The 18,294-nt window shown below is 34.0% G+C and overlaps 3 protein-coding genes across 3 annotated transcripts in view; 1 reads left to right on the top strand and 2 right to left on the bottom strand.

Annotated features, from left to right (window-relative positions):
- Positions 1–306: 306 nt before the first annotated feature.
- Positions 307–18,294, bottom strand: part of LOC107445005 (protein toll-like) — a 73,884-nt gene continuing 55,896 nt past the window's right edge. The window contains exon 6 of the mRNA XM_071185140.1: positions 307–626. Within this exon, the coding sequence (XP_071041241.1) occupies positions 335–626 (292 nt within the window). The 3' untranslated portion in view covers positions 307–334. The remainder of the gene's footprint in view (positions 627–18,294) is intronic.
- On the bottom strand, positions 933–16,954 carry LOC107437227 (protein toll-like). Its single transcript, XM_071185237.1, has 6 exons — positions 16,725–16,954; positions 10,244–10,555; positions 9,238–9,379; positions 7,106–7,297; positions 2,796–2,925; positions 933–1,008 (listed from the first exon to the last, which is right to left on the bottom strand). Exons 1-6 carry the CDS (start codon positions 16,860–16,862, stop codon positions 933–935), a joined length of 990 nt encoding a protein of 329 aa, XP_071041338.1. The 5' UTR covers positions 16,863–16,954.
- Positions 17,701–18,294, top strand: part of LOC107445007 (protein toll-like) — a 22,433-nt gene continuing 21,839 nt past the window's right edge. Inside the window, exon 1 of the mRNA XM_071185236.1 lies at positions 17,701–17,710. Coding sequence (XP_071041337.1) covers positions 17,701–17,710 — 10 coding nt within the window. The remainder of the gene's footprint in view (positions 17,711–18,294) is intronic.

Below are 18,294 nucleotides of genomic sequence, written 5' to 3'. Positions count from 1 at the left end.
AGATTTTACGAGCACGTACATCGCATGTACTCATTGGGTCTCAGTGGAGTCGAGGATTGAACTCTACCCCCTCTGAACCGGAGTTAATATAATTGTATCTTTAACTACCATGAATAAAATAGCATGTATCTCATGGGAGCTCCTGGAGTTACAATGCAAAACTGAATAAATTCAAAATGTATTAACTGAATAAATTCATAATGTTTAATTTTTTTCTGACTGCATATTTCAATGTTTCTCACAAACTGCAATTTTTATATATTTTAGTTATGAAAAAATAAAATTATAGATCCATCAAAGGTTAAATTTATTAAGCTAAAATTTCTCGACGTATTTAAAGTTCTTGTGTCAAAGGCACATCATCAGGTTGGTCATCTAGCAGTTCATAATCATTAATATTCGAACTTTTTTCAGGCATTTCGTATCGCAACATTTCCCAGAATAACTTTTGTCTGAACTTGAGACACCTTGAAAATTTCATCACTAGCTTCAGACTCTGATCCATCTCTTTCTGGGGAGGAAGGGGTCCAAACTTCACTAGGATGATCCGATGCAATTTCTTCTCCAGTGAATTCGCAAATGCCACTCTAAATATCTCCATGCAGAACTCGTTTCTCAGATAGTGCCTATCCAAGAATAGAATCAGACATCAGATTCAATGCAGACTATTTCCTTTTCTGCATTTTTCAAAATAAAATGAAACAATTAAGTTGTGTGTTTTAAAAAAAGAATAAACCTTAATTATAAATTTAATTAGGCTACCAAACCTGTCAGTTGTCATCCATATATAGGTACTTATTGTTAAATTGAGTCAACAGGTTTCATATACTAGTGAATTGAGATTTAATAAATGCAGTGGTTGTTACACAACAATACTCCCCCACCAGAATTTTATGTGGGGCAGAATTCGATGAATGGACATAACTAGTTATTCATTTCACGCACGCACGCACGCAGATCTTCTTCAGATATGACGGGACTCTCGTACACCAGGCTTCTAATATGACCCTAAAGGAAAAATTCCAAGCAGGTTAAATCAGGAGAACGTGTTGACCAGGAAACTGGATAGCACACACCAGTTCAATGCTGACCGTAGACAGCGTCCAGGTGATTCCTGACGTTCCGATTGAAGTGAGCTGGGACTCCATCGTGCTGGAACCACATTCGTCTGCGAACAGCTGGAGGAATATCTACCAGAAGTTAGGGTAAAACCTCCTGTAGGAAGATGTTGTATGTATGGCCAGTTATACGACTAGGTATAATGTACGGTCGTACTAAGTTATTGTGCACAATGCCTGCCCAAACTTTAATGGAAAACCTTTCTTGGTACGCGTGTGCTATTGCGCCATATGGGTTGCCATGAGCCCACAGGTGAGAATTACGGATGTTAAACACACCCGACCTCATCAGTAAATAAAACATCTGCTGGAAAGGTTGGATTGGCTGCCGTCTGCTGTAGGTATCAACGAGCAAAGTAGAGACGTGGAAGATAATCGTCAGGGGTCATTGCTTGCACTCTCTGTAAATGATACGGATGCATTCCGTCTTCATGTAAAGTTCTCAAAATAATTTGATGGCTCACACACAACGCACGTCCTACAGCTCTCGAGCTTGTCGAAGGATTATTCTCTACTGTGTTTAGTATTCTGGCTTCCACTGCAGGAGTTCTGCGATATCTTCCAGTGCCTGGAAGCATAAAACTATCCACTTGTGCGCTCGACGATCCGGCTGATTTCTATCCGGGAATCGCTCCCTGTACATCTTCTGAACAGTTTCCTTGAGCAGCCCCATACATGAAATGCATGTCAGCAAGCTCCACATTGGTGAAACGATGCGTGATGTTTCAGATTCGTGCGGAAATGATGAATCCAGCTACCAAGCGCTTTTGTAAGCCGCAGCCATCAGCGATCCCTACCGGCTTAAGGCGGCATTACCGCACACACAATCCTATACGATATGCTTATTTAGGTCCCCTCTATCTACCTTTACATTTTTGGCATATATTTTAGGACCACCATGTATAGTAATGAAAATATTACTTAAAATGAAAAATAACAACCTAAAATTACTCAAATTTTATTACCACTGGAAAATATTTTACTACAAAGCTTAGCAAGTTGGCATCTATGCAATAATAACAAGTTTTACACGAGTAATTTTAGGTAGTAAATTAATGTTAACCCATTACCANTTAGTTTTATGGAGTGGTAAATAAAATTAATTTTCTAAACCTAGAATCAAATTTTAAAACATGAATTTTGTTATCACTTAAAGTCTATCAAGTTGCCATTTCTACATTTGTAAGAATGATCTCTAGGAATAAAACATTTTTGTTTCGATAAAGAAAACAGTTCCTTCAATTATTAAATTTATTGGTTATTAAGGAATTTTAATTATTTTATCAGATAATAAATTTAAAGCATAGTTCATTTAAGTATTCATAAATGTAATTATTTTTTTATTTAATCACTTTTTAACTTTTGTAGTGCGTTAAACTTAAACAAATAGCAGATCCCTAAATGAGAAAAAATGGTAGTAAAAGTCTTTAAGCTAAGTGGATCATGGCTTTACCTATATCATATCATTGAGACAAGTGCATGAACCTCATCCCCATCTATAACTAGCAAACTAAAGTTTTGATCAAGCTTCTTATTATTTCCAATTACTTTAATTTTCTCCAGCAAAGTGCTCAAACTACTTATCCAACAATCACACGGACAGCTGATCTCACTGTGTTAAACTGCTTTTATATTGATTGAATTTAGGCTAAAAATAGTTAAGAGAATGACACTTACTTAGTGAGTAAAATGACTGTTCGTTTGCTATCCACCACTCGTTCCATTAGATAGTTCATTTCAAAATTTCCTGCTTTGAGGTCTCTCTGGGGGACAAATAATTTATAAAATGGATATTTCTCTTCCAGCTCTAAGAAAATGCAAAACAATCAATGGTTTAAAAAACAGTTTATTAACTGCTTCAACGTAAAAAAATATCTTTCATGCATTCGGAATTAGAATAAGAAGATGTAGGAAAAGAGAAAGAAGATGATGGTGTAGAAGAAAAAGCAGAAGAAGGGCGAAGGAAAAAAAAAAGAAGAAAACAAAGAGAGAATGAGTTATAGAGAATGAGCAGAAATAGGAGAAGAGAATGAGTTGAAGGAGTAGAAGGAAAAGAGTTGAAGTAGAATTAAGAAGAGTAGAAGTAGAAGAAGTAGAAGAATATGAAAAGGAAGAAAAAAAAGAAGTATAAAATATAGAATAACGAAAACAATCAATGGTTACAAAAACATTTTATTACCTCCTTCTAGCTTAAAAAATATTTTTCATGCATTTGGAATACGAATAAGAATAAGAAGATGTAGCAGAAGAAGAAGCAGATGATGATGTAAAAGAAAAAGTAAAAGAGGGGCGAAGGAAAAAAAAGAAGAAGACGAGAAGAAGAGAATATGTTGAAGAGAATGAGCAGAAGTAGGAGAAGAGAATGAGTTGAAGTAGAATTAAGAAGAGAATGAGTATAAGTAGAAGAAATTGAGAAGAAGAAGAATATGAAAAGGATGAATAAAATGAAGCAAAAAATAGAGAAAAAAAGTAGAGGATAAAAAATTAAATGCTGATCTAATGAAAAAAAACAGCAGTGTGTTGTTTTCATATGTGAAATCGTATTTAATTTTCTTTTAAATAGAAGTTATGAAATCCCATATTATTATCAAATCCTGTCTACCTGTTTAGGGTTAAAACTGGAACATTTTCCTAAATGTATGAAACAATAGAGCATAGCTGACAAATTTTACACCAAATAAGATATGTTTTTACTAGTGGTAGTGACACAAAAATTACATTGAACATACCCGACATAGAAAACTTCCCAAATATTAGCGAAATGGTATTTGAATTACAATTATAGACCATTTTTTTATTTTGCGAGATATTAAACAAACCGTCATTTAATTATCATATGTTTACATGAATGTTTAATTTATTTATTTGTAATATCGGTGAAAACAAATTTAAATAAAAATTTATGCTGCTTAGAAAAATGGTACAAAAATATAAATTTATGTCATAAGAAACAAAATTATTGCTACCACCGTAAATTCAATAATATAATTTGACAAAAAATTCATAAAACTCTGTAAAATGACATTTATAATTGCAAACAGTTCCTCTGTGGACTGATTGTTTAGACACTGTTCATAGTAGCACAACGAATTCCAGCATCACTGGCTGCGGTCAGTGCGCCTAGGGTGTGTGGTGTTGATTTTCGTTTAACTGTTCTACCGTGAAAAGCTCGACTTCCTGCAGGCCGTTTTGCTACCGAAGCAGGGAAGCCACCCCTTTGCGAGCTTGGATCGTGTAAACAATCATCCAAAAACTTGGTCCAACTTCTTGGACGATAGTAGAGCATGTTCTACTTTCCATCCAAGTTTTTCCTCCCTTAACCAATCAGCGTCTTATAGGTTTTGTGACGTCAACAAGCAGGCAGCAAATTATGTCATTTTGTTGTCTGTTTTCATATAATTTAGGTGCAGGTCGTCGGGCTACCGAAGCGGGGGTGCAATCCCCTCTGCAGAGGATCCCAATTCTGATGGCTCGTCTCCACATCATCCTCAGGAATGTTTCCCAGCATCAGTCCAGCATCACTGGCTGTGGTCAGTGCGCCTAGAGTGTGTGGTGTTGATCTTCGTTAAACTGTTCTACCGTGAAAAGCTCAACTTCCTGCAGGTCGTTATGCTACCGAAGCAGGGAAGCCACCCCTTTGCGAGGATCAAAATTCTGATGGCTTGTCTTCAGATCATCCTCAGGAATGTTTCCCAGACCGTCACCAATAGTCCATTGTGCAGCTTTAGTGTGGCGTAAACCAATAATAAAAAGAGCAAGCAAAATATTGGAAAACATTCATCAACACTTGCAAAACCATACCAAACATTATTTTACTAGTATTAGCATTATTTTACTGGTACACATGCAGGGTTGTACAAGACATGCGAAGATATAAGTAGAAATTTCTGTGATACTCAAACTCACGACCTCCAAGCTACAGAGCCTTCGGTGAGTCAGCAAGGACGCTTGGATAGTTTATCTAGAGTTAGTATATCCATTATTTTGATAAGTATATGTATCCTTTAATTGTTTAAATATATTATCAAGACAGAGTTATTAAAAATTACATTTTGTTATCCCTTGAAATATAAAAAATAAATATTCCCCAAAAATCGGGACAATTGGTAACTACTCTTAAAAAATTTAAAAACAAAAATATTCAATTTGCATCAAATTCTCCTTTAATTTTCATCACACTTTAATAAAAAATATGTCAGTATTTTGTAACTCTGTTTTACAATACCTTTCGAAAGGGCTGCCAACTTTCAACACTTTTTGTAAAAGTTTATTGTAGTGGTAACTATTTGCATGTTTAAATATATTATTTTTTGTTCATTTAAACTTATTTTCCACACTACTGTATATAAATTATTTAAAAGTTCATGTACGTGTTGTGCATGAACCTAAAAGTCATTTATCACTTTGTACCNTGCTTAGAAAAATGGTATAAAAATATAAATTTATGTCATAAGAAACAAAATTATTGCTACCACCGTAAATTCAATAATATAATTTGACAAAAAATTCATAAAACTCTGTAAAATGACATTTATAATTGCAAACAGTTCCTCTGTGGACTGATTGTTTAGACACTGTTCATAGTAGCACAACGAATTCCAGCATCACTGGCTGCGGTCAGTGCGCCTAGGGTGTGTGGTGTTGATTTTCGTTTAACTGTTCTACCGTGAAAAGCTCGACTTCCTGCAGGCCGTTTTGCTACCGAAGCAGGGAAGCCACCCCTTTGCGAGCTTGGATCGTGTAAACAATCATCCAAAAACTTGGTCCAACTTCTTGGACGATAGTAGAGCATGTTCTACTTTCCATCCAAGTTTTTCCTCCCTTAACCAATCAGCGTCTTATAGGTTTTGTGACGTCAACAAGCAGGCAGCAAATTATGTCATTTTGTTGTCTGTTTTCATATAATTTAGGTGCAGGTCGTCGGGCTACCGAAGCGGGGGTGCAATCCCCTCTGCAGAGGATCCCAATTCTGATGGCTCGTCTTCAGATCATCCTCAGGAATATTTCCCAGACCGTCGCCAATAGCCCATTGTGTAGGTTTAGTGCGACGTAAGCCAATAATAAAACAGCAAACAAAATGTTGTAAAAAGTTAATCAGGACTTGCAGAACCATACCAAACATTATTTCACTAGTATTAGCATTATTTTACTAGTACACATGCAGGGTTGTGCAAGACATGCGAAGAGGCTTGTTGTAATTTCAGTGGGACTAAAACCCACTACCTCCACGCTACAGAGCTTTCGATGAGTCAGCAAGGACGCTTGGATAGTTTATCTAGAGTTAATATAGAAGTTTATCCATTATTTTGATAAGCATCTATATCCTTCAATTGTTTAAATATATTATCAAGGCAGAGTTATTAAAAATTATATTTTGTTATCCCTTGAAATAGAAAAAATAAATATTCCCCGAAAATCGGGCACTTGGCAACTATTCTTAAAAAAATTAGAGACATAAATATTCAATTTTCATCAAATTCTCCTTTAATTTTCATCACACTTTAATAAAAATATGTCAGTATTTTGTAACTCTGTTTTACAATACCTTTCGCAGGGCTGCCAACTTTCAACACTTTTTGTAAAAGTTTATTGTAGTGGTAACTATTTGTATGTTTAAATATATTATTTTTTGTTCATTTAAACTTATTTTCCACACTACTGTATATAAATTATTTAAAAGTTCATGTACGTGTTGTGCATGAACCTAAAAGTCATTTATCACTTTGCACCAGTTCTTTCGTGGTAGGGCTTTTAAAATGTTGGCTAAATTGCAAACAATTCTGAAAGCATTTTTTTCTTAAATGTCTAACACTCTATAAAATATTTTGTAAAAAGCATATTAGTTAGCAAGGCCTGCTTTTGTCTCACTTCAAAATAATATAAAATTTCAATCTGACGTTCTGAGGATTTTGCTACCACACGATTATGAATTGTTTTAAGAAAATGTAAAATAAGAAGCTGAGATGTTTAAACATTTTTAAACTTGCCTGGCAGAAAGTGTTTTCGGACCCTAGCAGCGTCTTCATCAGTGAACGAAATATAAGCATCGAATAGTTTTCCATCATCTCTTCTGTCTCGTTTCTTGAAACATTTCCATCCTCTCGAATAGAGCCACACTTTTAAATGATATCGATATCGGAAATACAATAAAATGGAGGCCACTGTCATTATTAGAATCACTGCAAGGTGGGGATAAAAACAATTATTTTTTGAAAATAGATTATTAATAATATATACACCTAAAATTAGCTAACATATCATTCAAAATTTTGACAAACATTCAAATTGAAATAACAGTTTTTTTTATTTGTTCAAAATAATGATTAGAAAGCTTTACTGGAAAATAAAAAAAAATTGCCCACATTAACTTTACTCTCTAGTTTTATCGAATCTGGCCGAAAAAAAGCTGGGCTGTCAACTTTGTGCGCTTTTTGGAAAAATTTCTTCTAGTGGTAGCTGAGTTAATGTTTCAATGTATGATTCTTTATTTTGTAAATTTGATTTAAATTTATTCAACACACCAATACATTTAAATGATAAGAGAGAGGAGAAATAAATTTCCCTCTCTAAATTTGTTTTCGATATATTTTTTAATATCCTGAAACGTTTGAGAACAATATTGAGGCATAGGACTAATATTAAGGTAATATTTTCTGGGTAGAATTCTACAAAGTAATAATAAAATCGAAATATACACTATATACATGAATAATGTCAACTTCATTTGCTTGTTTTCTTTTCTTTTCTACTTTGTTGTTTGGTTCAATTTAATAAATCAGTTTTAATAAAACAAAGAAAGCTCTAAAATACAAATTGTTCTTACAAAGTTGATTTATAATATTATCCCCCCTCTTCCCAATCCATCCAAAGCCTAAAACATGAGGTCGAGTAATCCCAGATAGCAGTGCAAGGTTAATTTTAATGTCAGCAGGAACCTTTATCGCAACCCCTATACAAGGGTTATAAATGATTAGCAAATAAACCCTGCAAGATTGAAATTTAGCTGTGCTACCAATGTTCGCGTTAATTTTGCAAAAACAACCCTTTCATAGCGAGATTGAATCTGAGTGTGCAAAACAGGGCTAGAAAAACCTTCTGAAATCACGAATTAGTCATCCTTTGCAAATTAACAGTAGAAAACTGAGTTTCCAAACCGAGGATAAATTCATATTCCCAAGATTTCTCTTAAAATTTATAACCATCAGTTAAACATGGTTTATTTACGCAGACTGTTATACACTTTCTTGAAAACACTAAAAGCGAAAAAGTAAAATCAATTGGGTCTGATTACAAGTTTTCAACACAAACATAATTCTGCACTTCAGAGATTGAACAAAGTTAGAAGGAAGAAACAGGCAAAAAGAAGGTTTTCAGTAAACGACGAAAAAATCTAATTTTTGTTACATTTTGCATACTAATAGTTCTATCAAGTTTAAAAAAGATTTATTAGTCAGCCTTTATATACCATCCAAATGAAAATACAACGTTTAACGTAGTGTTGCATACTATCTGGATTATCATTTACAATATAAAGGGTACCCAACAGTTTGCAATTGGTTTAATACCGTTTTTTTTGGGGGGGGGGATTTCTGGGATTTTTTTGATTTTTGAACTATCTATACAGTGGTTTATATGATGGAAGGGCCGGTATACTCTGGTTGGCAGGGTCTCAGGCGCATGTGTAAGAGGTCCTGAGCCCGGACAGCTGAAAACTCTCCGTGTCTTAAATGGTAACAGGTGCATGTTGAATCTGTCGGATCATAAAGTCCTCCATTTTCCCATAACAAATTATACCTCTGGGGTACTGTAAATGGAGATTGATTGTTATCTGGTTCAGGTTAGAATAGCGATCTGTGGATGAATGAATGGATATATGAATGACTCCGCCTTTTAAACGGGCTGTGAGGAGTGTACAGCTGAAGTCGTATTTTTGGCCATAGATGACACCACTGATAAACATGAAATGCACCCTCACCATTAAATTCGCTTAATTTCACCGAGGTTACTTGCTGATATAGGTACAAAGTGGCATTAGAAACAACAACATAGATGATAAAGGAAAAGAAACTTTTCGCATAACTTTTTTGTAGTTCAAGAAATGATTGGTATTGATACTTACCCGCACCACCTACTCCCATTAAGATATAGTTCCGTATCAGTTTAGGACAAAGCTCGATTTCACTCAGAGTAATTATTACTTTCCCTCTCAGACTTTCTCTGTCTTCTTCAAAGCTACATCGGGTCTCGTTTACATCTAAAATCTGAAAATAATTCAAACTTTTGACATTTTAAGAAGTATTGTGTTAAAAANCACACACACACACACACACACACACACACACACACACACACACACACACACACACACACACACACACACACACACACACACACACACACACACACACACACACACACACACACACACACACACACACACACACACACACACACACACACACACACACACACACACACACACACACACACACACACACACACACACACACACACACACACACACACACACACACACACACACACACACACACACACACACACACACACACACACACACACACACACACACACACACACACACACACACACACACACACACACACACACACACACACACACACACACACACATATACACACACACACACACACACACACACACATATATATATATATATATATATATATATGTGTGTGTGTGTGTGTGTGTGTATAAAGAGAGAGATAGTTGCTGTGAAGAATTCTTCCACGACTTTATAAAAAGATAATATAACAGCTAGATGAAGTTACGGCTAGAGAGTTATATAGTTTGTCTAAAATAAGAACTTCCCTAGTCATCCGTCTGGACCAGTGGTGGTGACTATGGCAACGAGGTATTTTAATTAGGGTTGTGGGGTCATTGCATTGGATAGGCTTTGTTTCTGATCGGCGAGAGAAAAGGAATCCTTTCTTCGATCTACTCTGTTACCCCTAGAGTGAAAAGAAGCTACCCTCCCTGAAATGCGCTATTCTTGTTTCCATTGCAGCAAACGATCTCAGACTTTGTGGCGAGGGGAATTCTTACCGTATACAAACTCTTACCTTAGAGCTTTCCGCCAAACTTACCTTAGAGCTTTCCGCCATCATCCACTTTCTGAAAGGAAGAGTATCACAGTCACACTGCCATGGATTATGAGATAGGGTGAAAGTCTTGATATTAGACGGCGGATTGTTGAAGAATCTTGTGATATTGTTTTCTGCCAGTAAGAGAACCTCTACGTTATTCGGAAGACTAAAGTCCAATTGTGAAATAAAGTTGCGTTCCAGATTCAAGGTACGTAGCTTGGACATAGGAGGAAGGTTGAGCTCGATTGGATTATACAAAAAGTTTTCTCGAAGATTTAGTTCAATCGTCAGTTCTGGAAATCTACTAGGAATCTAACAAAATGGTAAGAAATTTTAATGAATAGAAATATCTTAAACATTATGTACGTATACAATGCGCAAAGTATGAAACGGACCACGCAGAATAACATTTGACATAATGATCGGATCTTCACTTTCTTAATGGATCGAGGGGGTGAACTCAAATATGCTAATTTCCATGAATAATATTTTAAATTACGAAAACAGACCCAAAAAATGCGATTTCTATGAATGAACCTACCTTTTTATTTGATGCATTCGGATTTCTGAACCCCAAAATTTAGGGGTTAGACGCAATTCGATAAATCTGTTCGTGATATTTATGCAATGGTCAATCTGATATTATGCAATCCAATAAATATGGTCGGGAGAGCGGTCAAATGTTCGGACCCCTTAATTTTTATCTTAAAAACAGTTTAAACGAATAAAATTTGCACACAATTATAAAATTTGTTTTTCTAAAAATAATTCCATAAAAAAAACTTTTGCATGACATTCTTTGTAATTGTTTAATATTTTATTTAATACTCGTCAAAAAACTTTTGATTTGTATGGATTGCAACTTTTTATATCATAACATATATGATGCAAAAAGTTGCAATCCATAACCTATATGAATTTGATACTATTTTAAAATTGTATGTCAAATTAAAAACGAAAAAGTAATCACAGATATGTAAATTAAACATAATCTTTTTGAAAAATATTTAGTTTAAAATAAGTTTACCTAACTATTTTTAAAACAGTTAAAGTAATAAAATCAATTTTACTTTAAAATAACTTTTCAAGTGTGATCCTATGTGTTTTAAATAAAAATTATTTTCACTGCAAAATTTAATATCAGCTTTTTCAGCTTTCAGAAAATTTTGCTGTTAACATTATCCTTTATTCTTATTCCAATCTAAACAAGGAAAATACGAAGAAACTGTGAAAAAACTATAGATAAAAAGATATTTTTTAATTATCATTTTACAGTTTGAAAAAGCATAAATTTTACTCAAATCTCACATTTTACTATAATTGAACCTATCCAGAAGACAAGGAAACTCCTGGATCAGTACCCTCAGAGTTATTGATTTATTATGGAAACATGTGAGACTTTGCTATTCAACGGATTTAATGTGCATCAGTCACCATTTACTAGACGGGAGGTCTTCGGCCGGTCAGGGATCGAACAAACGAATTCTTTTATATGAGCCCAGAGGCCAACCAACCAGGCTATCACGTCCCTATAAGGCTTTTTTTTTAAAAAAAATTAAGGTGCTAACATAATCTTTTTTTTCCACATAAAATTCATTGCAATTGATTAATGGAACATTTCTAATCATAATAAAATGATAAACATCGTCCCTGAAATAGGTGGGAAAAGAAGGAGATGCCAACTCTTCCGGTTTTCCCGGAAGATTCTTTTTTTCATATTTAAAGTGCTCACAAAATTCATGTTATTTCACTAAACCTTTTGAATTATATTAATAATTATAAATGAGTTTGACCACCACTACACATAAATAATTACAACAGATATACAAAAAGCATATAAGACCTCACTATAGCAAACTTCACCCTGGTTAAAATATAAATATCTTTTTGAGTAAAACTGTTTTTCGGTAATTGTTTTACTACCACTGGGAAAATCCATTCTCGAAAAGTATGAATGAATGTTTGCAGGTATGGAGATTGATGAGGTAAAAACAGGAGTGGTATAGGGGCCACTTTGTACGGTCGCTGAGATTCTTCTTATTTGTAGAAACGTTTATATTTCAACGTAAAAATCTTTAATTTTAAAAGGTATGTTTTAAATTGTTTTACCTACAAGGGCAAAACACTTATTCTAAGAAATGTATACAGGATTGGTTAATGATTGATATTTGGCGCCTCCCTGTATCGCTTTCCTAGCTCTGTACAAAGCGTCTAGGGAGTGGGTTTGAACCCCGATGTTACCCTGGATGTATTTTCTTGATATCATTCTCTGCATTTTGCTATCTGTCCTTCTATTTAGCAAAGGTTTTTAAGCCTAAATGTATTACACAAGCCTGAAAATGTATGCAATTCCAATAAACCAATTTATACTGCCAATTGCATTCTGCTCAACATTTTATTTTTTATATTTATAATTGATTCTTGTTTTAGCAAATTTGATTCAATTTGAGTTTTATTACCGATAAATTTAAATAGCTTAACCTGTTCCGGTACATTGTAGCCAGTCTGGTAACACTAATTTAACCCTTTCGTACCGGACGGGACATGTGCTATCCCAGTTTGGTAAATTTTTGATATTAAGGCTGGGACAACATATGTCCCAGTTACTGAAAAATATCTATGACAGAAAATAACGCCCAGTTTGGTCTCCAAACCGATTTTAAGGCCGTCTCATCGTTCTGAGTCCATAAATTTCTCACGTCAATCGTTCCAGGTCTAATCAAGCAAGTCGACAGCTTNATATCTAGGATAGAAAATAACGCCCACTTTGGTCTCCAAACCGATTTTAAGGCCGTCTCATCGTTCTGAGTCCATAAATTTCTCACGTCAATCGTTCCAGGTCTAATCAAGCAAGCCGACAGCTTGCTCCGGACAGCGAATAAATATTTTCGAGTGGTAGTTTATTAATTGTGATTTTTGTTTTAATAAATTCAATTTATTAGGTTTACAGCCACCACTATTTCTAAATAATTCGTAGGCTTATTCGAAGGCTGCTTCCTCTGATTAAGGGTCGAAGTGAGTCGAAAGAGAATTTACCGTGATAACAAGTTGACACAGCTCGCTTATATTAGTGAGTCTTCTGAAACTGAAAACGCTGATTGATTGTTTTTGTGAACAATGATTTGTTTGATGATGAAGTTGAGAACCAGAATCCACCATCATTTTCATAGTCCCATCCAACTAACTTTGCACCACAAATGCCACTGGTTACTTACATCAAGGGTCACACAAATTTCTATATTGGCAACGAAGCCACCGAAGTGGTTTCATTCATGAAGATTTTTCCCAAAAGCTTATTCATTTACATTGCCCAATGTACGAACGAAAGTATAGAAATGGAAAGGAAGAACATTTGGAAATGCGAGCAAAGAAGTCAATAAGCAAAGGCCCTCCTCCTCCATAACTATGTCAGCGAAACTTTTCAATGTTGGAAACCATTTCCCAATTGAGGGAAAAGCCCGCAGAAGCTGTGCATGGTGTGCAAAAATGAATAAAGAGGCACGCTCGAAAATAGTGTGTACCTCTTGCAACGTAGTAGCACTGTGCAAGAATTGTTTCCAGCTCTACCACACCCTCAAGAAATCCAGACTTTATACTGTTGTTCCTCTACTACTTTCAATTTTTTCAAATTTTTACCTTTCTTATTTTATAACTGTTAATTTCGAAAAGTGTTTATAAATAAATATGTTAATAAAAATGTTAATGCAAATGTACATGAAAATGTTTATAAAAATAAACGATGCCTAAAATAATCATCAAAATTTTAAGTAATATGTCAATAAAAATGAGTTATTGACTCCAGAATTCCGGCCGGGACATACCCTGTCCCGGGGTTAAGATGCTTTGGGCTTACGGCGGGACATATGCTGTCCCATCAATGAAGGTTGTGAAATAATTGTTATTGATTGCGCGCTGTTATGGGGACGTTTATGCGTCTCCAAAACCTTCAACCTTTTAGGCATAAAAGTTATTTTATCTAATAATTGCTTGGAGGAGAAATAACTGATCCCGGTAATGGGGAGCACTTGGACTGATTTTTCGCCGTATTGAAAGGGTTAAGGCATACAGCAAACTTCTAGAAATGTAAAACTAATTGCTTTTAAACGCGTGCACTATTCTTTAAACATTAAAGAGACAAAGTATATCGTTGCAGTAAGATTATTGTCTATTGTCGCTATTAATTTATTTCTTGATCAAAATTTTCGATCGCAATTTACTGTTCCGAAAAATGTTAACCCCTTGGGGACGGTTGATTAAGAAAAGCATTCGTACAAAATCAGAATCAAGTTGTAATTAAATAAAAAACGGTAACTTAAATGTAGTCGTTGCTCATTTGACATACTTACTTTGCTTTTACTTTAATTATTGTTAGTTTAATCATATATATAATCAATGTTAATTCAAAGTATAACTAAATAGTTTTAATTTGAACTAAGTAATGGTGAATTAAATAAATGAAACAATTTTAACTCCGCCCACAAATAAACTGCTAAAGAAATACTTTGATTACCAGTTTTATCTTTTTACCCTGATTGATACGGTTTTATGCTGGCACGTATTTGTGATAGTCGGACCGATAGGGTTAAACATTTTCGCGTTTCAAGCCATCTAATTTTCTTACGAATGTGCCAACTATCTCCACTTTGAAAAAAAAAATATTTTCCAGTGGTAATGAATTTTAAGTGATTTTTAGTTTGGTATATTTTATTTCAAATAATTTTTCCACCGCTACATATCAAGAATTCAAAGTATCGCATGAAGTGCAACCTTTTTTGCAGTCATCTCGTGAAGACTTTTTTATACAGTAGGCGGAATTATCCTTATTTAAAAGTTAACTATACAATTCTCCACTAACTTATTAAAACTTTTGTAGAAATCGGAGAAGTTGGCAAACTTCATCTTAGTGTGTTGTAAGTTTTGGCTAAACGCGAATTAAATGCCTACTTATGATGCACTTCAATTAGAGCTACCTTCACCCGCTTTTAACCAGAGATTTTTGAAAATTTTTCTTGTACATAACCTAACATTATTGGATTCGATCATATAATTTTATACTTGACAATAATTATTTCTTTCTTTCATGTTTATATTTTTCTCTACGTGAGTAAGTTTTCTAAGAAATTAATATTTCTATAATTACAAACATGCAACTCACATTCCTATAGCGGCACGTTTATTTTACTTCTACTGTATTTTTTCAAATGGGTTGAAATAATTAAATAAATAGAAAATTTTGCAAATGTTTGCGTTTAGGGCCTTGAAAAAATAAGAAAATCTGAAGAAGAAAAATTAGAAATTGGTTTAAAAACAGGTAAAAGAGTGTTTTTGGACATGGCTCAATATTCGACCAAACTAAATTTTTATCTACATCCCTTATCGGCATACAATCTAGGGCCAATATTGGGTGTATTATTTTGTAACTGGTCCTAGACAAAAATGAATCTTGGTCCAATTTTGAAGCCATTCTGAGACCAATATTCGAAGGCCTAGACACCTCTATATTGATCCTTCTTTGTATACGCAGAAGACTTTTAATAACTTAGTAGCCACTTTTTCCTCAAACCTAATGAGTCGGTGACCGATATCAATAGGTACTTTTCATTTAATAATCACATTTTGCAAACTTTTTTTTTCTTTCTTGGATTAAATTACATTTTTTGAAAAAATTCACTTTTGAAATAATCTACAGCTATAAAAATACTAATTCAAGACTAAAAATAGTATAAAAATGTGACAAAATTAAGTTAAACATACTGATTTTGAAGAACTTTATGTAAAAATATTTAGCTAGACAAATTGCAATAAACACGTTGAACGACACGATAATTTTACATGGCTTGCTTGCCCTTTAGGCCACGGTAAATAACTACAAATTAATTTTGCTATTTTTGTAGAAGGTTTATCATGACAATTCTGACAAAAGTGGTGAATTATATAAGCCTACGGATTTTGTAGAAATAGTGGTGGATCAAAATCTACTAAATTGAATTTATTAAACCAAGAATCACAATAATTAATTAAATTTTGAATAAATTTTCTGCAATTCCGTAAAAGAGTGTAAGTTTTATAGTTTTTTATCATGTTATACGCTGTCAGTCAGCTGTTTTTCGCGGCCTATGTGAAAGGTCAGTGTCTCTCAGATTCCTTCAAAAAGTGACTCATTGTTTACTTACTTTAAGGCTTCAATTTATTTTACAGACTCGATACGTGATGATTTTCAGGTCAACCTGTAGTACCCATGTTGAGGCGAATTTAAGCACAACTGATAAAATTGTTAATATAAAATAAGATTATTATAAGAGGGTTATAAGAGGGCAAGATAAAATTGTTACCAGGGAGGCGGATTTAAAACATGAAAAGAAATTCAGTAACTTTTCAGAATTCCATTTTCAACAAAGCTTTGTTTTTAATTTAGCTAAATATTATGCAATTATAAAGTTAAATAACCAAATAGATTTTCTGAAAAAAAAATAGTAAATACTCGACTCAGTCTTCTTGAAGAGCAATTTACATATGCATATCCCTCGTCTTGGTGAGGAACACATGAACATTCACAAAAACGAGTTGGGCAGTCTTCGTTCGGCCAGGATAGATCTTGCTTTGTCAATCTATTCAACATTTTTGATTTCAAAATGAGTGGTGATGAACAATTGAATTCATTATTTAAATTTATTAACTTAGCATGTTCACTCCATTCTTTGATCCACAAAAGGCGGCAATCACACGCCCACTTATTTCCTGCAACACAAAAAGATAGTAAATGTAATAAATTTCCTAAATTTGGAAGGAATTTGTTAGATATTTGAGCCGGCCGATTTCATACCTGACGAATATTAATAGTAGAATTTTTTTAAGGAATTAAAGGTATTCCAGCGATGGAAAGTGATCTGATTTAAAAAAAATATATTTTTATCATTCTATTCAATTTTTTCATTTAATTTTGCATTCTTAACTACCATAATTTATCGACATTATCAATAATATACATTTAGAAAGAAAATCCTTTGATCATTCTTTTCAGCGATTAATTAGATAAAATTAGAAAGAAAAAAATTCTTCTTTTGATCTCTTTTGGAATTTTTGTTTCTCGTGTTTCAGAACTGTTTCTCAGGCCATCCAGTGTCCCTCACAATTATTATAATAGTAACTAGCTTACAGAGACTCCAACTACTAAGGATTTTCTGTAGATACAGAAAGAAATTTTATGGGACGGAAAAGAAAAAAAACTGGTTGAAAAACTATTTCGAAATTAGATAATATTCGGGAGGAGTTAATCTATTCTCAGCAATAACAATTCACTGTAAGAAAACTTAAAAAGGCGAAGAAGCAATTCAATATAAAAAGTTAAAAACAATTGGTAGTTAAGGATTTTTATTATTTCCGGAAAAAAACTAAAAAATGAAATTTATTTGTTACCAGTTTTTACTCCGGTGCGCCGCCCGATGAGACAATCTATCATGACCACTGGTGGGTCACCCCGGCGTGAACGTGTTAAAATAAGCTTTGACGTGGCCTCTGTGCACCAATGAAGGCCAACTAGGATGAGGTGAGGTAGGAAGATTATGAGTTCAACTTCCCTTTTTATTTCTCAGGTAAATCCAGAATTTTTAATAAGTTTTTCCCCCTTTTTCATGTACTTTTTTAAAATTTTATTTATAACTTATTTATCTCTTGTTTATTATCAATTTGTCCCTTTCTTGTATCATGCCAAATAATTTAGATGATTGACTAGACCTTTGGTAAATGTCTGAAATATATACTAGGTCTAGTTAAGTGCCACGACTGCCCGGTATACCCTGCACTGATATTTTTTTAAGGTGCAGTGCCACTGCCCGACCCTACACTGATGTTTTTTTAAGGTCAAGTGCCATTTCCCGGTATACATTTGCCCAATACTCCAAAGACTGATATTTCTTCGAATCTATCGTCAATAAATATTAAAATATTGAACAAATGTAATTCTATCCGCGAATAAATTAGTATCAAATCGGATGTAATAAATATTTCGGACATTCACCAAAGCGACTATGTGAAAGTCAACAAACACCGAT

This window comes from Parasteatoda tepidariorum, chromosome 9 (assembly GCF_043381705.1).
Source record: "Parasteatoda tepidariorum isolate YZ-2023 chromosome 9, CAS_Ptep_4.0, whole genome shotgun sequence".
Lineage (NCBI taxonomy): Eukaryota > Metazoa > Arthropoda > Arachnida > Araneae > Theridiidae > Parasteatoda > Parasteatoda tepidariorum.
The sequence above is the reverse complement of the archived record's forward strand: the minus strand, read 5'-3'. Positions and strand labels throughout refer to the sequence as shown.